At 37.6% G+C, this 17,822-nt stretch overlaps 5 protein-coding genes across 5 annotated transcripts; 2 read left to right on the plus strand and 3 right to left on the minus strand.

Moving 5' to 3' along the window:
- Positions 1-1,003: 1,003 nt before the first annotated feature.
- Positions 1,004-3,413, minus strand: LOC125473878 (putative pentatricopeptide repeat-containing protein At3g49142). The gene has a single exon (XM_048577270.1). It carries the CDS (start codon positions 3,129-3,131, stop codon positions 1,122-1,124), a length of 2,010 nt encoding a protein of 669 aa, XP_048433227.1. The 5' UTR covers positions 3,132-3,413; the 3' UTR covers positions 1,004-1,121.
- A 699-nt stretch (positions 3,414-4,112) lies between these two features.
- LOC125473929 (seipin-1) lies at positions 4,113-6,077 on the plus strand. The gene is made up of 2 exons (XM_048577352.1): positions 4,113-4,892; positions 5,248-6,077. The coding sequence occupies exons 1-2, from the start codon at positions 4,113-4,115 to the stop codon at positions 6,001-6,003; spliced, it is 1,536 nt and encodes a 511-aa protein (XP_048433309.1). The 3' UTR covers positions 6,004-6,077.
- On the minus strand, positions 6,066-8,218 carry LOC125473879 (putative 4-hydroxy-4-methyl-2-oxoglutarate aldolase 2). The gene is made up of 2 exons (XM_048577271.1): positions 8,090-8,218; positions 6,066-6,840 (listed from the first exon to the last, which is right to left on the minus strand). Exon 2 carries the CDS (start codon positions 6,825-6,827, stop codon positions 6,327-6,329), a length of 501 nt encoding a protein of 166 aa, XP_048433228.1. The 5' UTR covers positions 6,828-6,840; positions 8,090-8,218; the 3' UTR covers positions 6,066-6,326.
- Positions 8,219-10,039: 1,821 nt separating this feature from the next.
- On the minus strand, positions 10,040-13,052 carry LOC125473880 (isopentenyl-diphosphate Delta-isomerase I). Its single transcript, XM_048577272.1, has 6 exons — positions 12,792-13,052; positions 11,757-11,812; positions 11,284-11,375; positions 10,927-11,029; positions 10,695-10,832; positions 10,040-10,521 (listed from the first exon to the last, which is right to left on the minus strand). Exons 1-6 carry the CDS (start codon positions 13,013-13,015, stop codon positions 10,268-10,270), a joined length of 867 nt encoding a protein of 288 aa, XP_048433229.1. The 5' UTR covers positions 13,016-13,052; the 3' UTR covers positions 10,040-10,267.
- Positions 13,053-16,974: 3,922 nt separating this feature from the next.
- LOC125472164 lies at positions 16,975-17,655 on the plus strand. Its single transcript, XM_048573264.1, has 2 exons — positions 16,975-17,134; positions 17,222-17,655. The coding sequence occupies exons 1-2, from the start codon at positions 17,071-17,073 to the stop codon at positions 17,395-17,397; spliced, it is 240 nt and encodes a 79-aa protein (XP_048429221.1). The 5' UTR covers positions 16,975-17,070; the 3' UTR covers positions 17,398-17,655.
- Positions 17,656-17,822: the final 167 nt, after the last annotated feature.

Here is a 17,822-nt window from a genome sequence, read left to right on the forward strand (position 1 = left end):
AAAAAAAATGAAATGACGAGGAGTTCATGAAAAGTCTCACTGTAAAGTGAGAGAGTCTTCTTGGAATTGGATCCTCTCCGAGGCAATGCCTCGGGATTCTACTGACCAGACAACATGAGTCGTTGGATTTTGATCTAACGGCTACGATCATTATAACTTTTAGAGGGACCCTTCTATTTGTAGTCATTGGATCAAAATCCAGCGGCACATGTTGTCCGGTCAGTAGAATCCTGAGGCATTGCCTTGAAGATGATCCAATTCCAATCTTCTTAACATTTCTCTTTTTCTCTTCAAGTTTCTACTATTTTTATTGCATTATTATCTTTTAATTTCATCGCTTATCGACTATAGAGTCTCATACTTTTGGACAGTGGATGATCAACAAAAAATAGTCAAATACTATTTGGATTTGAAAAAAATGACCATCTAGTTTTTAGTGTCAAATCAAAGGATAAGTGATTATGAGTTTTTATGTCACCATGACTAAGAAAATATTTCCGTCAAACTCTATTCAAGTTTTAACCTTATCTAATTGATTGCTTGTATTCCTTTTAAGTTAGGCATGATGCAACAATACTTACCAAGTATTATTTACTTAATTCACGTACCAAACACAGTAAATCCATTTTACTTGGCACATTTTCTATATTAGCTCATTGATTAGTAATTAGTGTAGTTTTATTTCGATAAGAGAAATGCTAAAGAAACTATGTCGAAAATGAAACTCTCTATGAATTCTTTACCTCTTCACTGATTAACGTTAATTTTTGTGTGAACATTATAAAATAGGAAGCTTTAGCATTTCTTTTTCGATAATGTAATAGTTATGTTTTAGGAGTTCGAGACTTAAGCGTGGGATTTGTTATGCTAATGGCTAGCCACAAATCTTGAGAAGCTGGTTTGCTTTTCCTATATAATCCAAAACAATGAGTAATAATTCCTCCTCTATTAACGTACGTTTAAGCCAACCTCGCTAAGCTTAGGTTTGCCTTCCAACGCTAAGTAAACATTAAACAAGTATAGTATTTTTATGTAACTAAACCAAAGAATTTACTTGCTACAACTACTACTTTCTTAACGGGTTGACATGAACACAACTTGTTAAGCTAACGAGTTTATGTTCACCAATAATCCCCACAAGAACATGCACCATCCTTGAAATGGTGGAATCTATGAGCATCTCTCATTACAATTTCCCTTCCTGTAACCTTGGAGATAAACTTGGAAGCTGTATGACAATCCCCACAAACTCTCAAATTCTTCTTTATTCTGATCACACTTTCCGGTCCTAAATTCAACAGTCCGAAAACTATTGCAAGCTTCTCACTATGCGCATACAGCATTTTCTCCTTCATCTCTTCCTCCACATCATGCAGCACAAAGTTCAAATCCGGCTTGTACCCTTCTTGTCGAATCCTGTTTATCAATTTCTCCAGCTCCATATAGATCAAATCCGATTGAGCATGCGAATGATCTCCCGCCACAAATGTGTAGACCTTGTTCTTAATCTCTATACTGGTGTGACCAGCCACTTTCCTCAACCCTCTTTGTTTCATTAAATCTCTAATCTCATCAGCATCTTTCTGTTTCCCAGAAGATGCATAAATATTGGACATTAGAACATATCGCCCTGGGTTCCCTGCATCCAATTCGAATAAATGTCCAGCAGCAATTTTAGCCAGTTCTGTATATGAATGAATTCTGCATGCTCCGAGAAGTGATCCCCATACACCAGCATCTGGCCTTACCGGCATTCTCTCAATGAACTCAAAGGCTTCATCCAGTCGACCAGCTCGTCCCAAAAGATCAACCATACATGCATAATGTTCGGGCCTTGGTGTGACATGAAAATCCCTACTCATGGAATTAAAGCAGTCCCATCCCTCGGCAATCAACCCACCATGACTACAGGCTGACAGCACTGATAGAAACGCAATGTGGTCTGGTATTATAAGAGCCTTCATCTGATGAAAGAGGTCAACTGCTTCTCTTCCATGACCGTGCATCCCATATCCTGAAATCATGGTGCTCCACGAGATTATATTTCTTTCTTGCATCTCATCAAAAACCCTTCTAGCATACATCAAACTTCCGCATTTAACATATAGATCAACTATAGAAGTTTCAAGCGCAATGCAATTGCTGAAAAAGCTACGAATAACAAGTCCATGAATCCAACGCGCTTGCTGAAACGATGCTAAACTTGAACAAGCGCGAACAACACTTAGAAGTGCCACCAAATCAGGGAGAACCCCTTGCTCTCTCATCTCTTTAAATAGCTCAACAGCTTCAAGAGGCAAATCAGCTTGCGCATATGCTTCGATCATGGATGACCAAGACACCAAGTCCTTATCACTGATCCTATCGAAAAACACCTGAGCAATATCCATTCTTCCGCACCGTGCATACATTTGCATTGCAGCATTTTGAACTGAACGGTCCAAATCAAGTCCATTACCGGTCACAACTCCACAAACCTCACCAGCATCATTCTCTTGAAAAACACATGCCATCGCGTTCAAAACGGAAGCCCTGTTGGGTGTAATTTTCTCATTCAACATCATTAAAAAAGATTCCCACCCATCCTCAAAGCACCCATTTTGCGCGTACACCCCAATCATCGAACTCCAAGAAACCACATTTCTCTGGGGAATTTTATAAAACACCTTCCGTGCAGTTTCAACCTGCCCAAATTTCCCATACAAACCGATAAGTGCATTACCTACAAACACATCTAATGCATACCCACATTCAATCACATCTCCATGAACCTTCTTACCCAATCTCCAATCACGAGCAAACCCACAAGCCTTAATCACAAAAGGGAAAGTAAAATGATCGGGTCTAACACCCACGTCCCACATTTTACTGTACAGAGCAATGGCTTTGTTATACAGGCCATTGTCGACGAAACCTCTGATCATGACATTCCAGAGAAAGACGTCGGAGGCGGAGGAGACGGCGGAGAAGAGGGTGTAAGCGTGAGAGGGGGAGCCTAGAGAGGCGTAGTGGGCGATAAGGTTGGTGCAGAGGAAGAGGTTGAGGTGGAGGTCATGGGTTCTGAGGACGGCGGCGTGTACGGCTTTGAGGGACGAAAGGTTGTTGCATTGCTTAATCAGGGAGATTATCATGTGCTAATTACGCGGGTCTAGTAATTTCGAATGTTTCGGAAGCAGAGTCGGCGGCGAGACGTCTCGCGAAGTAGATGAAGCAAGGGAGAGCCGAAACGTTGTCGTTTGATCAACTCTGTCGCTTCCTTCAGTGAAACTGTTCGTATATGCAGATCCGTTGCTGACTATGGTTTTCTTTTTCTATCTTTTTTTTTTTTTCAACAGTAGAAATTTTTTTTTTAAAATTTTGTTTTCAAAATTTAATATGTGTCAATTAATAATTGTGGTCATAGAGAGACCACATTCATTTTGAGAGATTTGATCTCTAGTAGAAAGAGTTAATGAATTAGATGGTTAGTTGTTAGACATAGTGAAATCATGAATTAGATTGTTAGTTGATAAAGAGAGTGAAATCAGTAAGAATCGAATATAAAAACTCTTACTTAAAGGTAAATAAAAATATCACCAAACACCACTGAAAATGAATTTGCAAAGTACATATATCGTTCTTACCAATTTTTTATGTTACTAACATGAATTTAGTAAATAGTAACGCATCACAATCATGAATTTAGTATACCGAACTCTTCATGAATTCAGTATACGAATTCATCAGTTTAATATATTGAACTCATGAGGTCGATATATTAGAATTACACTCAAATTTGTCAGTCTATGAGTGTGATTACTATATGAGTTCAACATATTGGATTTACTCTTAAATTTTTCGGCTTATTATGGAAAACCTTAGTTACGCACATTCTATTTTATATATAATTGTTGAATCGAATGAATCAAACAAAATTGATGTTTAAAATTAAACATAAATGGACCAAAGCTAAAAATTATGTTTAAAAATCACATCATATTTACAAAACACTAAATTATAACTGTCAGATCATATAAATTAAAAAAAATTAAAAGATAAATGAACAAGTGTGTAAAGAAGCACCACCTTCTAAAAATTAATATATAAAGCTAAGCTACAACAGAACAGAACAGATGTCAACCCCTCAAACAGCCACACTTCCACGTCGCGTCTTTTCCTTTCATGCACATTACACACCTGGAGCTCTGCCTCTTGCTATGTTTGGCTTGGCTAAGCTACGACAGCACTCTCACACTCTCTCTCTCAGTGTCAGAGACTCAAAGGACATGGAAGCTACTTACCCCAACTCAACAATCACCGACCCACCGCGGCTGCCGCCAGAGACACCAATATTTGATGAAGATGATGAATATGGCTTACCAAAACCAACAGATTGGTTCTCAAAGCTTGCGTCTTTACAAATCGACTTGATTTACAACTGCTTTACCACTCTCTCCGCTCCCATTTTCTCCCTCCTGTCCGCCGCTTCCGAGTCCTACCACCAAGCCGAGGAGGCCAAAGAAACCGTCGAATCTGTCGTCCAGCAGGTCCCCTCCACCATCACCTACGGCAGCGCCCTCCTCCTCAAGAAGATCGGATTCGGGCTTCTCGGGGCCGCTTATGTCTGCATGGTTTTGGTCATGGTTTTGCTTTTATCCGCTCTTTTCGGAATTGGGTTGGTGAATCTGTGGGTGGAGGAGCCAGTGTTCGTCAGGGAGCAGCTGCACTTCGATTACACGGAGCCTCATCCGACGGCTGTCTTTGCATTTGGTTCTGCTGATGATATTTACCGACATAAGAGTTCATATTCTAGGAAGCATGTGAGGGGAATTCCTGTTGGACACACTTTTTATGTCTCTTTGGTGCTTTTGATGCCTGAATCTGATTTCAATAGGGACATTGGTGTCTTTCAGGTATCTATTTATCCATCTCTTAGTTATTAACTTATTAGATGTGTTACATCAAAAAGTTCTCTGTGCAAGACGTTCGTTCGTGCATATGTTCGTCGAGGCTATTGTGTATTTCACCGATTTCTCATTGGATTTGTATCTCGCTACCACAATTAAATAACATGACAGTACGAGAAATTGGTCGTTTATAATAGTTTAGGGAAAAATTGGTTGAAATTAAATTCTAGAGGGGAAATCGACATTTGAAAGTTTGGGGGGAAAAGCCTGACTAGTGTTACATTACATGAGATTGGTCATAATTTGACTGAAATTATTGTTTGTTACTAATTAATTAACTAATTGGTGATATGGCCATCAGTTGAGTGCAGAACAATTGTCAGTGAACGGTGATGTGATTACAAGATCAAGCCAGCCCTGCATGCTGCGATTTAGAAGCCTCCCGGTTCGACTCACACGAACATTTCTGATGGGAGTTCCTCTGCTGCTAGGAATCTCTGGTGAAACCCAGAAGTTAACGGTCCAAATAATCAAGAACAAGGAAGGGCATTATCCAAGAACTCAAGCCATAAGAGTAACTTTAATTCCAAGGGCCGGAACCTCGTACATTCCACAGTTGTACGAAGCTGAAATTTTGATGAACTCCCAGCTGCCTTGGACTAAACAATTGGTGCGCAGCTGGAAGTGGACATTCTACGTCTGGACCTCTCTATACATTTATGTTATGTTCCTCGTACTTCTCATGATTTGGTGCAGGCCGCTCTTCTTTCCAATGACGACGATCAGTGCCAGTACTGCCGCAACCCCAGCAGCAGGGGACGTCGCTGAGGTCCCGAGTTATAGCAGTAAAAGAGAATCATCCTCTGCAGAGCGGAGGCAACGTGCTAGGGGATCACGAGCCATATCTAGAGATGACGAGAGCGAGGATGTTCAAGAGCTGCTAAGAAAATGGCAACGAAGCAGAAGCAAAAGAAAGGCAATCTACTTGCAACGTGGGGATTTGAATTTGCCAGAAACTGTCGGCTCATCTGGACCCTCAACAATCAGCATTACAAGAGACGATGCAAGTGTTGCTGCTCCTGAGGAAGTCGGGGACTCGGAATCGGTCTGTTTATAAGGCGATGTAAACCATGTAAAAAATTATGTACTTGTTGCCTTGTGTTAATGCACATGACTAAGTTACTGATCAAATTATTATCATTATTGATAAACCAACTAAAACATAGTTAAGAGTTCGATATCGTGTAATGTTGCTCAATACAGTAGACAGTTGGAAAATGAGGCAAAGGTACAACAGCTTAGCAACTGAAAGAAAGAAAGACATAGATTTCGTGCTGCGAATACTACTCGTCTTCGGAAGGAGAAAATCTTTCTGCAACCGTTGCAGGACAACAGTTTGCAGGAAACAAATTTTCCTTTCGAAGGGTCTTTGTTTAAGGTTTAGACAGATAATTCGGTACGAGAGATCAGAATTCCATCGGTGTCGGCATAAAGCCATTCTCCGTCACAGATTCTTGTCCCGGCAATGGTTATCGGTACCTGTTTCTCTCCAATCCCTTTCTTGTTGGCTTTCATGGGATGGGATGCAAGAGCTCTCACGCCGATGTCACAGCCTTCAATCTCGTCGACATCTCTTATACAGCCATTGACCACTATCCCTGCCCATCCGTTGTTCTGAGCTTGGACTACAGGGTTGCCTCCCAATATTGCGCACCGCTTGCTTCCACCCCCATCCACAACAAGTACTCTGCCGTTTCCTTTCTCCTCGAGAAACCCACGAACAAGAACATTGTCTTCAAATACCTTTAAGGTAACTATTTGTCCAGAGAAGACCTGTCGCCGGCCATATCTCTGGAATACTGGCTCAAGCACCCGAAGATCACCACTTCCAATCAACTGCGAGTGAGCGTCGCAAACTTCAGCAGTTGTAACCAAGGCCATTTGTTCCCAGCAGCTTCAGGACAAGACAAGGGTCGATGTGTTAGACTGACAACAGGCAACTTATAGAAGGTTTCACGGGAAACGTTATAGCAAAGCACGTAGAGGATGTCATGAGAGATTTGATGGAAGAAATGAAAATATAAGAATCCCAAACACTAAATGTTACAGAAGTATGCTTTATATGAGACATAAAGTGGTTACAATGCAAAGATTGCAATATTAGTCTTGCACACACTAAGATCAACCGAAGCATCAGTAGTAGAATCGGCGCTTGAAATGGAGTTGTGCAAATTAAAATCATGATACGGATAGTTTAAAACCCCATCAATATTTCAAGTCACACGCTGCCATAATCCAATTATCTTCGCTTCAACTATGAGTGTCAAAAAAAAAAAACATTTTGTAGAGCTGAGGACCACTGCAGAATTCCCTTCAACATGAGAAAATTCAAAAGCTCAAAATGGTTTACTCATTTCATTTGCAACAAACAACAATGACCAGTCACAGCAAAAAAAGGAAAATATACGGAACAAATAGGACCCCCGAGATGATCACCTAACAAAGTATCAACATTTTCAAGAATTCAAATATAGGATGCATACTACTCTTTGAATAAATTACGCTAACATCGTTTTCCCCCAGCTCAGACATGGTTTTCCAAGTCCGAAAACAATTGAAACCAGCAGCATTTTGTATTGAGTCGCCATTTTCAAGAATACACAAGGCAGAGAAGATTTGTAAATCTTACATGTTTGGATTCACTCAAATTACAGAAAACTGCACAATATATTACAAATCTCAACCTCCTAATAAAAGTTAAAACTAATTACGATTAATCATATACAAATTTTCATAAGTTCACATGCCTTCTGAACTCGGGAAAAAAAAAAAAACACCAAACCTCATCCACATAAACACACGCAAGGATTAGATCTCTATGTTGTTCGCATCATTATACATATTCAGAACTAACAAGATTAATCAGAAATCTTAACTCTATTAATCATTCATTAAATTATTAATTGCAGAAGCTGGTTTTAATCTAATTTTCATACAAATCCAAGCAAGACACCCGACCCAATGATCCAAATCAATACAGAAAAAGAAAAAGTTGATTAATTTTCATATTGGGTCGGCCTGTATGCCAGAGAAATGCAAGAAATTGGAATTTGACACCAATTTTGATCAATCGGATAACCAAATCAGACGAATCAAGACAAGAGAGGAGATGAAATCCGGCGGCTAATATGAAAAGTTGATACCTGGAACGATGGAGCAGGACACCGGAACGCAGCTGAGCAGTTCACTTGTGAGTTATGACTGTGGGTGTCTGTGTCTGCGTCTCTCTCGGAAGAGGAAGGAAAAGCAAGAAGCTTTGAGGGGGAGAGAAAATCTGATCTGTTTTAGGAAGCATTTGTACCATCATATTTATAACAGTTAAATGAGTGTGAATTTCAAAATTCGTTTAGGAAATAAGTATAAATCTCAAAATTTAATTTCATCTAATGATAATAAATAGGATTAGCATACACCACATAAAGGTTGTAAAACGCGTGCAAGATACAGTCTTTTTCATCTGTTGTTTTTTTTTTCCCTTGTTTGTTTTCCTTCATTATTTATTCGAAGAGGATTTTTCTCTTCTTTTACACTAGTTGAGTTTTGTTTTAGGAATTTTAACGAAAAATTTTCGGTACTGATTACTTTAAAGAAAAACCATATTTTTATACTAAAAAGTTAATCTTAGTATTATTTACTTTACCTTTTATTTATCTTTATCACTAAAACTCAAAGTTGTCAAACATTTTTCTAGAAAAACTAACGAAAAGTCCAAAAAAACTTCTGTTTTAATGAAAAACCATTTTTAAAGGTATAGTGAATGGTACCAGAAAAATGTATAAATGTGGTTTTTTGTTAAAAATAAACCGTACCAGAAGTGTTTTGTTAAATCTTCCTAATTTTTTTTCCCCTTATTTAGTGAGATTATTTGGAAAGATATATTATAGTTTTGGGGAGATGACTCCTTTGAAAGAAAGAAATAAACTTGATGAATCTACACAATAAATCCAAAAGGTAAAAACAAAAGGAAAATGCTAAAGAAAGTTTGGTGAAGTATTCAACGCAAAGAATCTGTGTTATTATTAAATTTTAATTAAATTGTGGTTGATATAACAAGTGGAGCACATCATAGGTGGCTTTTAGTTCTGAAAAGAGACAGATCTATGTTCACACCTGCATAGTCATATTATTAACAATTAATTATACCAGGTAAACCATTATGGTGCTGCTGACATATTAACGTGATGTATCCCATGACGAATGAGATAGAAAGATTGAAATTACATAATTGGACAACTAAATATGCATAGTTGATGAAGACAATTTCAGCCTTGCCAAAATTTGTAAGACAGTTGAAACTCAATACATGTGACGTTTCACACAAAAGACATCCATACAATTATCGAGATATAACTTTACAAGGCTTTCATCATAAACCTTCAACAAATTTAGCCGTTCAGACAAGTGTGTGTATGAAAAGAGAAAAAAATGCTAAGGAAAAGAAAAAGAAATGCTGAGGGAACTCCATTAAAATGACACTCTATAATCTCTCCTATCTCATAGCAAAAAATAAGAAGCGAGAGAATAAAAATAGGCCGGGGTGCCACGAGAGGTGAGGACAACAAGCACCGCGAGACACCTGGGAAAGCCAAGAGAGGACGAACAACAGGCGTCGGCGGTACCACCTTCGAACCTCTCGAGGGCTTTTTATCGACGCGGGAATATACAGCGCGAGGCGTCGTTGTTTCATTTTTTTAACCGCACGGGGGAAACACCGGATAAAGACCCCTTACAGGTTGACCCGTAGAATCGGGGCATGGTTTAGGGTTGAGGTACACGTGTATATCCCAGCCCAGCACCCCAAGGTGCTGTTTGTGCCCCTCCTTAGTCAATATAAAGAGCGGTGACTTTGTTGCTCCAGCCGATGTGGGATGTGAGGTCCCTTTAACACAAGGGAGTGCTCTAATGCTGGCAACTTGTGATTGAAGTCCACAACCGTGGTATCCGAACCAATTGTGCACTAACACGTGTAAAAGTTTAAATACATAATGCTGTACGATGGCATGGAATACTGGCACCGTGGCATTTTCGCAGGACTAAATAGCAAGTTCTTGCCCTGCCGAGACAAACATGCAGAAAAGAAATTTGTGAACCTGTTTCATGACGAAAGAGGCGAAAAGTTTCTTATTGATTCATCAGTTCTAAATTACAAAACCACGGCATTTAACAAACTTGTTTCAGTCAAGAAAGAACCGAACTAAATCAAGTAACAACAACAACAAAATGCCCGCTTGTGGGAACGCCTTATGAGTCCAAACTTATTGGAACGGGAAAAAACACCAAGTATAATAAAACCACAATCAAAGTTTCCCAGCAGACTCGATTTAAGTCAACCTGTGGATGGTTTTCATGTCAGCAGCTTCCTTGATGGTGTTTTTCTCAACATGGTCCCACCACTTGAACAAGAAGTTGTCCACAACGAGCCTGAACCAAGGCGACAGCTTCAGACCTTCCTCCCCGGCATCTGCCTTCCTCAACAGTTCTTTCAGCTGCTCCTGGTTTACGTACTTGATATCAGCTACCTCATCAGGGTTCGGATGCACATTAACATCTCGTACAGTGAAGAGAAGGTAATCAACTGCAAACAAAACATAATACACACACAGGGTAAATATCAAAAAGCTGAAACAAGACAATTTGTTCAATTATCACGACCAGTCTAACAAATGCATCTTGGACAGTGAAGAGACGGTAATCAACTGCAAATACGTAATAGTAAACAATGTACAGTAACTCGAGTTGGAATATTACGTTCATGTTCTCCCCACTTGCCATCAGAAGGTGCCTTGTACAGCATGCGACCCAACGGGATAAACTGATCAACTGGCACATCTTCAGCAGGAATACCGAGTTCATCCAAAAGCTTCCTTTGAGCAGCGTTTCTTACCCCTGGAAACAAAATGGAGATAAAAAACTGATAGACTAAGTCACAATAGGACAAGTAAAATTGACTCTGAAAGGTAAGATAAACAGAGAAATATACCAAGAGAGTTCTCATCAATAAGCTCGGATTCACGGTACAGCGGATGGCTGCAACAGGTGTTTGTCCACACAAGTGGAAATGTTACCTTGGTTGCAGAACGTTGCTGTGCACAGAAAGACAATGAGTATGTCAAACACTATAATTAACAATTGTTATACAGAAATTATCCACAAATATCAAACGAACAATCAATGCCATCAATAGCAAAACACAGTCATCCGCTCTTCATATTCTATTATTATTACTCAAAGATCCTCGGGATGCACCCTTCTACCATGGAACATCTTGTGAAATACCACTCTCAACTGAACGCTGCCACCACTGTGACTTTCAATTAGCATGATCCAAGAAAAATACCTGAAGAAGCAACTCATGCTTTGAGTTAAACAAAAAGACACTGAAAGCTCTGTGAAGCAAATTTTCAGATTCGATCTTTTCCATCAAGTGACCTGCAGTTCACAGAATAAATTAAAACTTGAGAAACCAACAGTTGTACAAAAAAGAACACAAGAGTTGTATCAACATGTATAGAGCAGGCATTATTACCAAGTACATTCAAGCTCCAAGGAAATATGATCCTTTACTATGGGTTTTCTTTGCAATAAATTAAAATAGGAGACAAAAATTCTTCCCTCGGAACTTCTATCTTACTCAAATCAAATTCAAGATGTCCTAGAACGGTTTATCAAGTACTACATCATAAGCCATGGCATGAAGTCATAAAACTTCAAGTCCTAAACCATTGAAACAGAATATTAATTTCTAAAAATAAAAAATTTATCATGCTGAAATCTCGCAATGAGAAGGTTAATCCAAGCAAAGTTACTTACAATTGTACTTGGTGTCGTGACCTACAACACGATCATTCTCATCCACCAGAATACATCTGCAGAAATTTGAATAAAATAGATTGTCAGCTCCAGGGAGTGACTAACACCTGAATATACATTGGAGTGAATATCAAAGGTTAAAATCGTAAAGGACAAGGACAAGGGGCAGCACCGATTGAACGGATGGAAGAGACAACTGATGCTCAGTGGGGGGAGTTGCCCCTTCTTTCTCTAGTGATAATTTTCGCATAATAAAGACCGGTTGTGCACATTACATTACGCCCTAAACGTTATTTCCAAAATATGAAAATCCGCCGTGGGTAGTTATGGCTAGTAGTACTAAAGCCAATCTAGAATGGAATTCAAAATTTAGTGTTGCGGAATTACTTAGCATGTTGAGCTAATAATATTCCTATTCCATCCCAACCTCCCTAGCTAAATTCCAATCCGTTGCGGAATGAACAAGTATCACAGCTGATTGGTATTCTCATATTCAAATGTTTTCGGCAACACGCAGAAACTAAAGGGGAAAGCAATAAATGGTTGTTTCAGTTCTTACTTCCTAACCAATTCGGGATTTCAGATCAGATGTAGCCTCCTTTAAATCGAACAAAAACTCGAGCTCTAAGTATCATTGGCTCAGATGAGAGCTCAGCCTGTGCATACATTTGTGTCTTTCTAATTATATTTTCCTCTCCACTATGTTGTGCTCTGTTTGGTCAACTAGAAACTGGAGTATTCACAAAGAAAATTAACTCACGATCACAGCTTACCTTTGACAAATTATTCGTTACTCATCTGTTCCAAATTCTGAGCAACCAAACAGACCACAACACAACAATCAACAGAAAATAAATTTGAAATAAATAGCTAGAATTTAGGAAACAGAATAGAAAAAGCCTATGAATTTCATTTTATTTACTGTTCCGGTGTTTCCCGAGCAGAAAAATAAAAAGACCAAATGACAAACAGATCAACCTAACCGCTCAAAAATAAAAGAAAACGCAGGGACAAAGTGGGGAGGGAGGTACTTACTCGTCTTCGAACATGAGGCGGCGCTGGACGGCGTCCATGCCGGCGTCGGGAGCGTCGGCCATGGTGGAGATGTGAAATGAGAGGGATAGCCTGGCGGAGAGGGAGGGGAATGCGGAGGGCTTGGAGAAGGAAGAGATTCGAGTCGCAGCGGATAAGAAGAGAGGAGGAGGAGATTTGGGGAAGAAGGAGATTGTGTGGAGAAGGCGAGTAGTGGTCAGACTCATCGGAATGGAACAGAACAGCGAATATATAGAACAAGTCAGTCTCCGTCGTAAATCTCAATAGGAAACTGACTCCTATTAAATATTTTTGTCCTATTTAAAATTCTTATGCAATATTTTTGTCTTATACATTCGAATCTTATTTAGTTCTGATAAAAGTTCACTATTTGTCATATGAAATTTCTTGTTGTAAATTTGAAATATCTATATTTTGAAAAAAAATTGAGTAGCAAATATGATAAAAATCACACAAATAAAATGATATTCTGAATATAGTATTTAGTTTAACTCCTTCCTACGACCTTTTGTGTGATCATGGATTCATGGCTCATGATTTAAGGTTTTACTTCTCAAGATTTTATGTGTTTCATAATTTTTTAAGGAAAATCTTATGGCCTCCTTATTTTTTAGGAAAGTTATCGCCAATTTTAAGATAATGCAATTCATCGAAAGAAGAAAAAATCTTTATACAAGTCATTTTCTAATTGTTGCCTTCACACGTCCAAAAAATGAAATATCCGGACTTCTTGTATGTAACAAATATTCAAGTGTTGAGGTAAAAAAAGTAAAAAATCATAGTGTGATAAGTTTTAGATATTATCACTTATTATATTAATTACATGTAAGTTTCTTTCTTTATTCTTTTTTATTTAAACAATGAAGTGGTGCACATAACGAAATATATTTTATTTATAAATAAAAAAAATATCATCCAACTGTAAAATAAAAGAGGAGAAGATTTGATAATAATTAATATTATTAAAAACGTGGGCAGCGGGTAACTACATCCTGGAGTGGGAGCGGATGATGGTTGAGCCCAATTACACTATGCATACACTAAACTAATAAAGTCAAAACTATGGTATTGCTATGCAAAGTGTGATGGAGTTGGCCAAGATTGACCAGCCAAGTCCCAACCGGGTATCTTTGACTGATGTGGCTTCTTGATTATCCGAATAAATTTTTTATTGTGATCGAAATATGAGTAGTACATTACATGCTTTTATATAAATGGAGATAATTTTTATTTTTTAAAATTATTAACTTTATAATACATATATCCCACTATTTGTATAATGACACGTGGTCTACCACTCGTGTTCCAAACACACTAAAAATTCTCTCCATTATCTGATCAAACAATTGTCTCTTGTTAACCTCTCGTTTATTCATGTTTACGATACCAATTAATCAAATCAATATTAATAATACATATACTTACAAACATTAGGGGTTCAATTTTAGTTTGTTGAAGGGCCTTAAGTATAGTGTAATGTAGTTAATTTGATTGTTTTATCTTTTATTTTATTTTATTTCTTAATATAAGTTCCCATGAATTTGCCAAGTCACCAAAAAACAGCTCATTTAATTGGATACCACCACCAACCTCGCGTGCCTTGGTCAACTTTGTCATCCCGGCTTAAGTCAAATGAGCCAAATTTGTTTGCATTTTCAGTTGGACGTTGCGATGGTGTTTTCTTGGGGTAATGTTGAGAACCAACAAACACATAGCCACATTAAGGGTTATCCTAGGCTGTAGTCTAGGTAGCTTTTGATAGAAAATAAAATTCTACATGTAATTTTTATTAATTTTCGAATGTAGTTCATCATGTATTTAGTAATTGATTCGAATTCTTTCGGTTTAATTATATAATACAGTTCATAAACAATCTTTTTTTCTCATCGCTTCTTATACATGTACAAGTTTGAATTTGTTTGAATAACGAAAGTTCTTGGCTCATCTTGTGAAATTTTTTTAAGCTAGTTGATACTATAAAAAAAATATAGTATTAAATTTCTTTGTTTATAATGATTTAAGTCTTTAAGTTAGCCCATCCCGTGAAAAATTTCTAACTCTGACATTGCCAACAAAATCAACTTTAATCAATAATATATCAAGTTAGTCAAAATAGATATGCCTCTTCAACTACTTTTCTTTTTATTTCTAATTTTAAACAGACAAAAAAAAAAAAAACCTCAATGTTTTTCTTAAAAGAAATAAAAATCAAGTTGTCATTGCAAGGAGAAAATCTCCCAATTTCAAAATACCAAACCTAGCTTTTTTAAAAGGTGTCCCGTCATATTTATGAGCGTCTCTATAAGTGGGGTTTAGTGGTATCTGTTAGGTGCAACGACCAAATAATAATTAATGATACGTTTATTAATTCGTAATTAAATTTAGAGAGATTAGATTGAGGGGAAATTGGATTGAAGAAGAATTGAAATGAGATGAAATCAGAATCAGATTTCTGTTAAAGTTGTTTACTAAAACTGTTTGGAATCGGAGTATGAATGATGTTGAGTTCATATAAGTTGTTTACTAATTTACTTCAATTGGAATGAAAACTAGATTGATTACTATATTGCCCTTACATAAATAAATTATTTGCATACTAATTAATTAAATTAAATTCTTAATTAAATTTATATAATAAAATTCATCTATATAAGCATATATAAATAGGTTTTATTTAATTATTAAAAGATGGCAACAATGATGTTGAGTTTATATAAGTTGTTTACTAATTTACTTCAATCGGAATGAAAACTAAGTTGATGACTAAATTACCCTTACATAAATAAATTATTTTCATACTAATTAATTATATTAAATTCTTAATTAAATTTATATAATAAAGTTATCTATATAAAAATATATAAATAGGTTTTTTTTATCTATTAAAAATGACATAATGAGTGTCAAATGAAGGGCAATGTTGGGATAATAAGAAACCAGTGAGGGCATTATACGAATAAAAGACCCATTCCCGATTCCCTTACCCTTAGGGAATTCAAATACTTAACAAAACTAGGGAATCCCGTTCCTCCAATTTCAGGAATTGGATTCCTTGTTTCATGTGGGCTCCATGTGACATCCCACATCGCCCAGGGGAGTGATCCTTATATGTATATTCCCATCCCTACCTAGAACGAGGCCTTTTGGGAGCTCACTGGCTTCGGGTTCCGTAGGAACTCCGAAGTTAAGCGAGAAGGGGGCTAAAGCAATCCCATGATGGGTGACCCACTGGGAAGTTGCTCGTGAGTTCCCAAAAACAAAACCGTGAGGGAATGGTAAGCCCAAAGCGGACAATATCGTGCTACGGTGGTGGAGCGGGCCCGGGATGTGATCCGCCCCGGGTCGAGATGTGACATTCCATCACTTTTTTTAATTCCTTAATATTTAGTAAACAATGGAATACTTCGTAATAGGAATTCCATTTCCTTTCCTTATTCCGATTACCCTTACGTAAACGTGCTATAAATGTTATAAATCTCTACTAATTAATAAAACACTCATCGTCAATCAAAACCCTATGAAATTACTACTTTAACCCTCTAATTAAAACAAAACATGAATAAGAAATATGAGACAGAAATGTAATTTCATACAACCAAATTTTGTTGTTTTTTTTTCAAAGTCACACCTATATGTAATCCTAACATATCTCTAATTAAAAAAAAAAAAAAAAATCCCACTCCCACATTCTCTATCACTCTCTTCCTCTCTCCTTCTATTTCAAAAAAAAAAAAAAAAAAAATTTCCTCACACACTTTATGTGTGCCCCATATGCTAGTATTTATTATGTAGTTGTTTACTTCTAAGTTAATATGCCTATAAATAGGCACGAATATTCTAATCTCTTCTCCCACTTTCTCTCTTATCTTTTTCTTATCTCTCTAATTTATTTTACTTTTAACACGTTATTAGCACAAATTTTCTCGTTAAGGTCACTTTCCTTGATAGCAATGCTAGAGTAAGAAGAACTTTACTGCAAAATTAAAAAAAAAAAAAAAAAAAAACACTCAGCAATATGAAGATAGGAGACGAAGAGGGCCAATTGGCGCCAAGTTTAACGGTCTTTAGGCCTTCCCTAAACCCAAACTTGATAATTGGGCTTACAATTTGGTCCTAGAAAAACCCGACTCAAAAGTAAAACCCGACCCTGCAGACCGAACTCACGGCTCCAACATTCGGCACTCGAAGAGATGACAACCCACACTCACCAAAATCGACTGTCGAGCAAAACCAAATGCAGAAAGCAGAAATAGAATAGAAAATGCCAAGAGAGTTGAGTCCGGGCTTGAAGATCCTCTGGGTCTGGACACTTGGCACCGCCGCCGGTACTCTCTCTCTCACTTGATTTCTTTCTCTCTCTACAATTTCACATTTTTACATAATCGGGTGTGTTTCTGTTGTTGTTGTTGCAGTACTGGTCACCAGTGTGGTGAGGACGAGGATGAGAGACATGGAGAATCTTACCGAGCAGCAGCAGCCGCAGCCGCAGCCGCAGCTGCAGCAACACGACACTGCCGCCGACACGGAGACACTCATGGCAGACACTTCGACTCAGTCCAATGAGCTCATTCGAGAAGATAAACCGTAGGTTTGTTCGACACCAATACAAGACCCCAGTTTTTTATTTTGTGTTTCTGTTAATTTCTTCAACTTGGATTGGATGTTCGTTCATGTTTTGAGTTTGGAGAAATGGGTATGTAATGTGTTTGATGAATGTCCTCACTGGAAACTTTTCGATCCAATTTTTGAAGATTGCACTCTAGCAGTAAATTACTACTAGTATTTCATATTGGTACGAATGATTTGAATTTGTTGATAAAGAAGAAATGGGTGTTGGTTTTACTTTTGTTCGGAGTTGCTTTAACTAGAATCGTAGATTGTTGGTGCGAATAAGAACTTACGATAAGGTGAAATGTTAAGGCTTAAGTTTGAGCTCCTACTAGAATTAGATGAATTCGTGATGTTTTAAGTTCCTATCGTGGAAGAATATAAGAAACCGACATACATCGGAAA

This window comes from the organism of the source record quoted next, unplaced genomic scaffold (assembly GCF_019419815.1).
Source record: "Pyrus x bretschneideri cultivar Hongxiangsu unplaced genomic scaffold, Pyrus_bretschneideri_v1 Contig11, whole genome shotgun sequence".
In the NCBI taxonomy this organism is placed as follows: domain Eukaryota; kingdom Viridiplantae; phylum Streptophyta; class Magnoliopsida; order Rosales; family Rosaceae; genus Pyrus; species Pyrus x bretschneideri.

Bases quoted from the DNA above. Each gene is read 5' to 3' on its own strand.
- LOC125473878 (XM_048577270.1), bottom strand. From the start codon at position 3,131: ATGATAATCTCCCTGATTAAGCAATGCAACAACCTTTCGTCCCTCAAA.
- LOC125473929 (XM_048577352.1), top strand. From the start codon at position 4,113: ATGTCAACCCCTCAAACAGCCACACTTCCACGTCGCGTCTTTTCCTTT. The intron at 4,893-5,247 runs GTATCTATTTAT...TATGGCCATCAG, and splicing joins GGGACATTGGTGTCTTTCAG to TTGAGTGCAGAACAATTGTC.
- LOC125473879 (XM_048577271.1), bottom strand. From the start codon at position 6,827: ATGGCCTTGGTTACAACTGCTGAAGTTTGCGACGCTCACTCGCAGTTG.
- LOC125473880 (XM_048577272.1), bottom strand. From the start codon at position 13,015: ATGAGTCTGACCACTACTCGCCTTCTCCACACAATCTCCTTCTTCCCC. The intron at 11,030-11,283 runs GTATTTTTCTTG...TTCTGTGCACAG, and splicing joins AGCATGAGTTGCTTCTTCAG to CAACGTTCTGCAACCAAGGT. The intron at 10,522-10,694 runs GTAATATTCCAA...TTTTGTTTGCAG, and splicing joins CAAGTGGGGAGAACATGAAC to TTGATTACCTTCTCTTCACT.
- LOC125472164 (XM_048573264.1), top strand. From the start codon at position 17,071: ATGCCAAGAGAGTTGAGTCCGGGCTTGAAGATCCTCTGGGTCTGGACA. The intron at 17,135-17,221 runs GTACTCTCTCTC...TTGTTGTTGCAG, and splicing joins GACACTTGGCACCGCCGCCG to TACTGGTCACCAGTGTGGTG.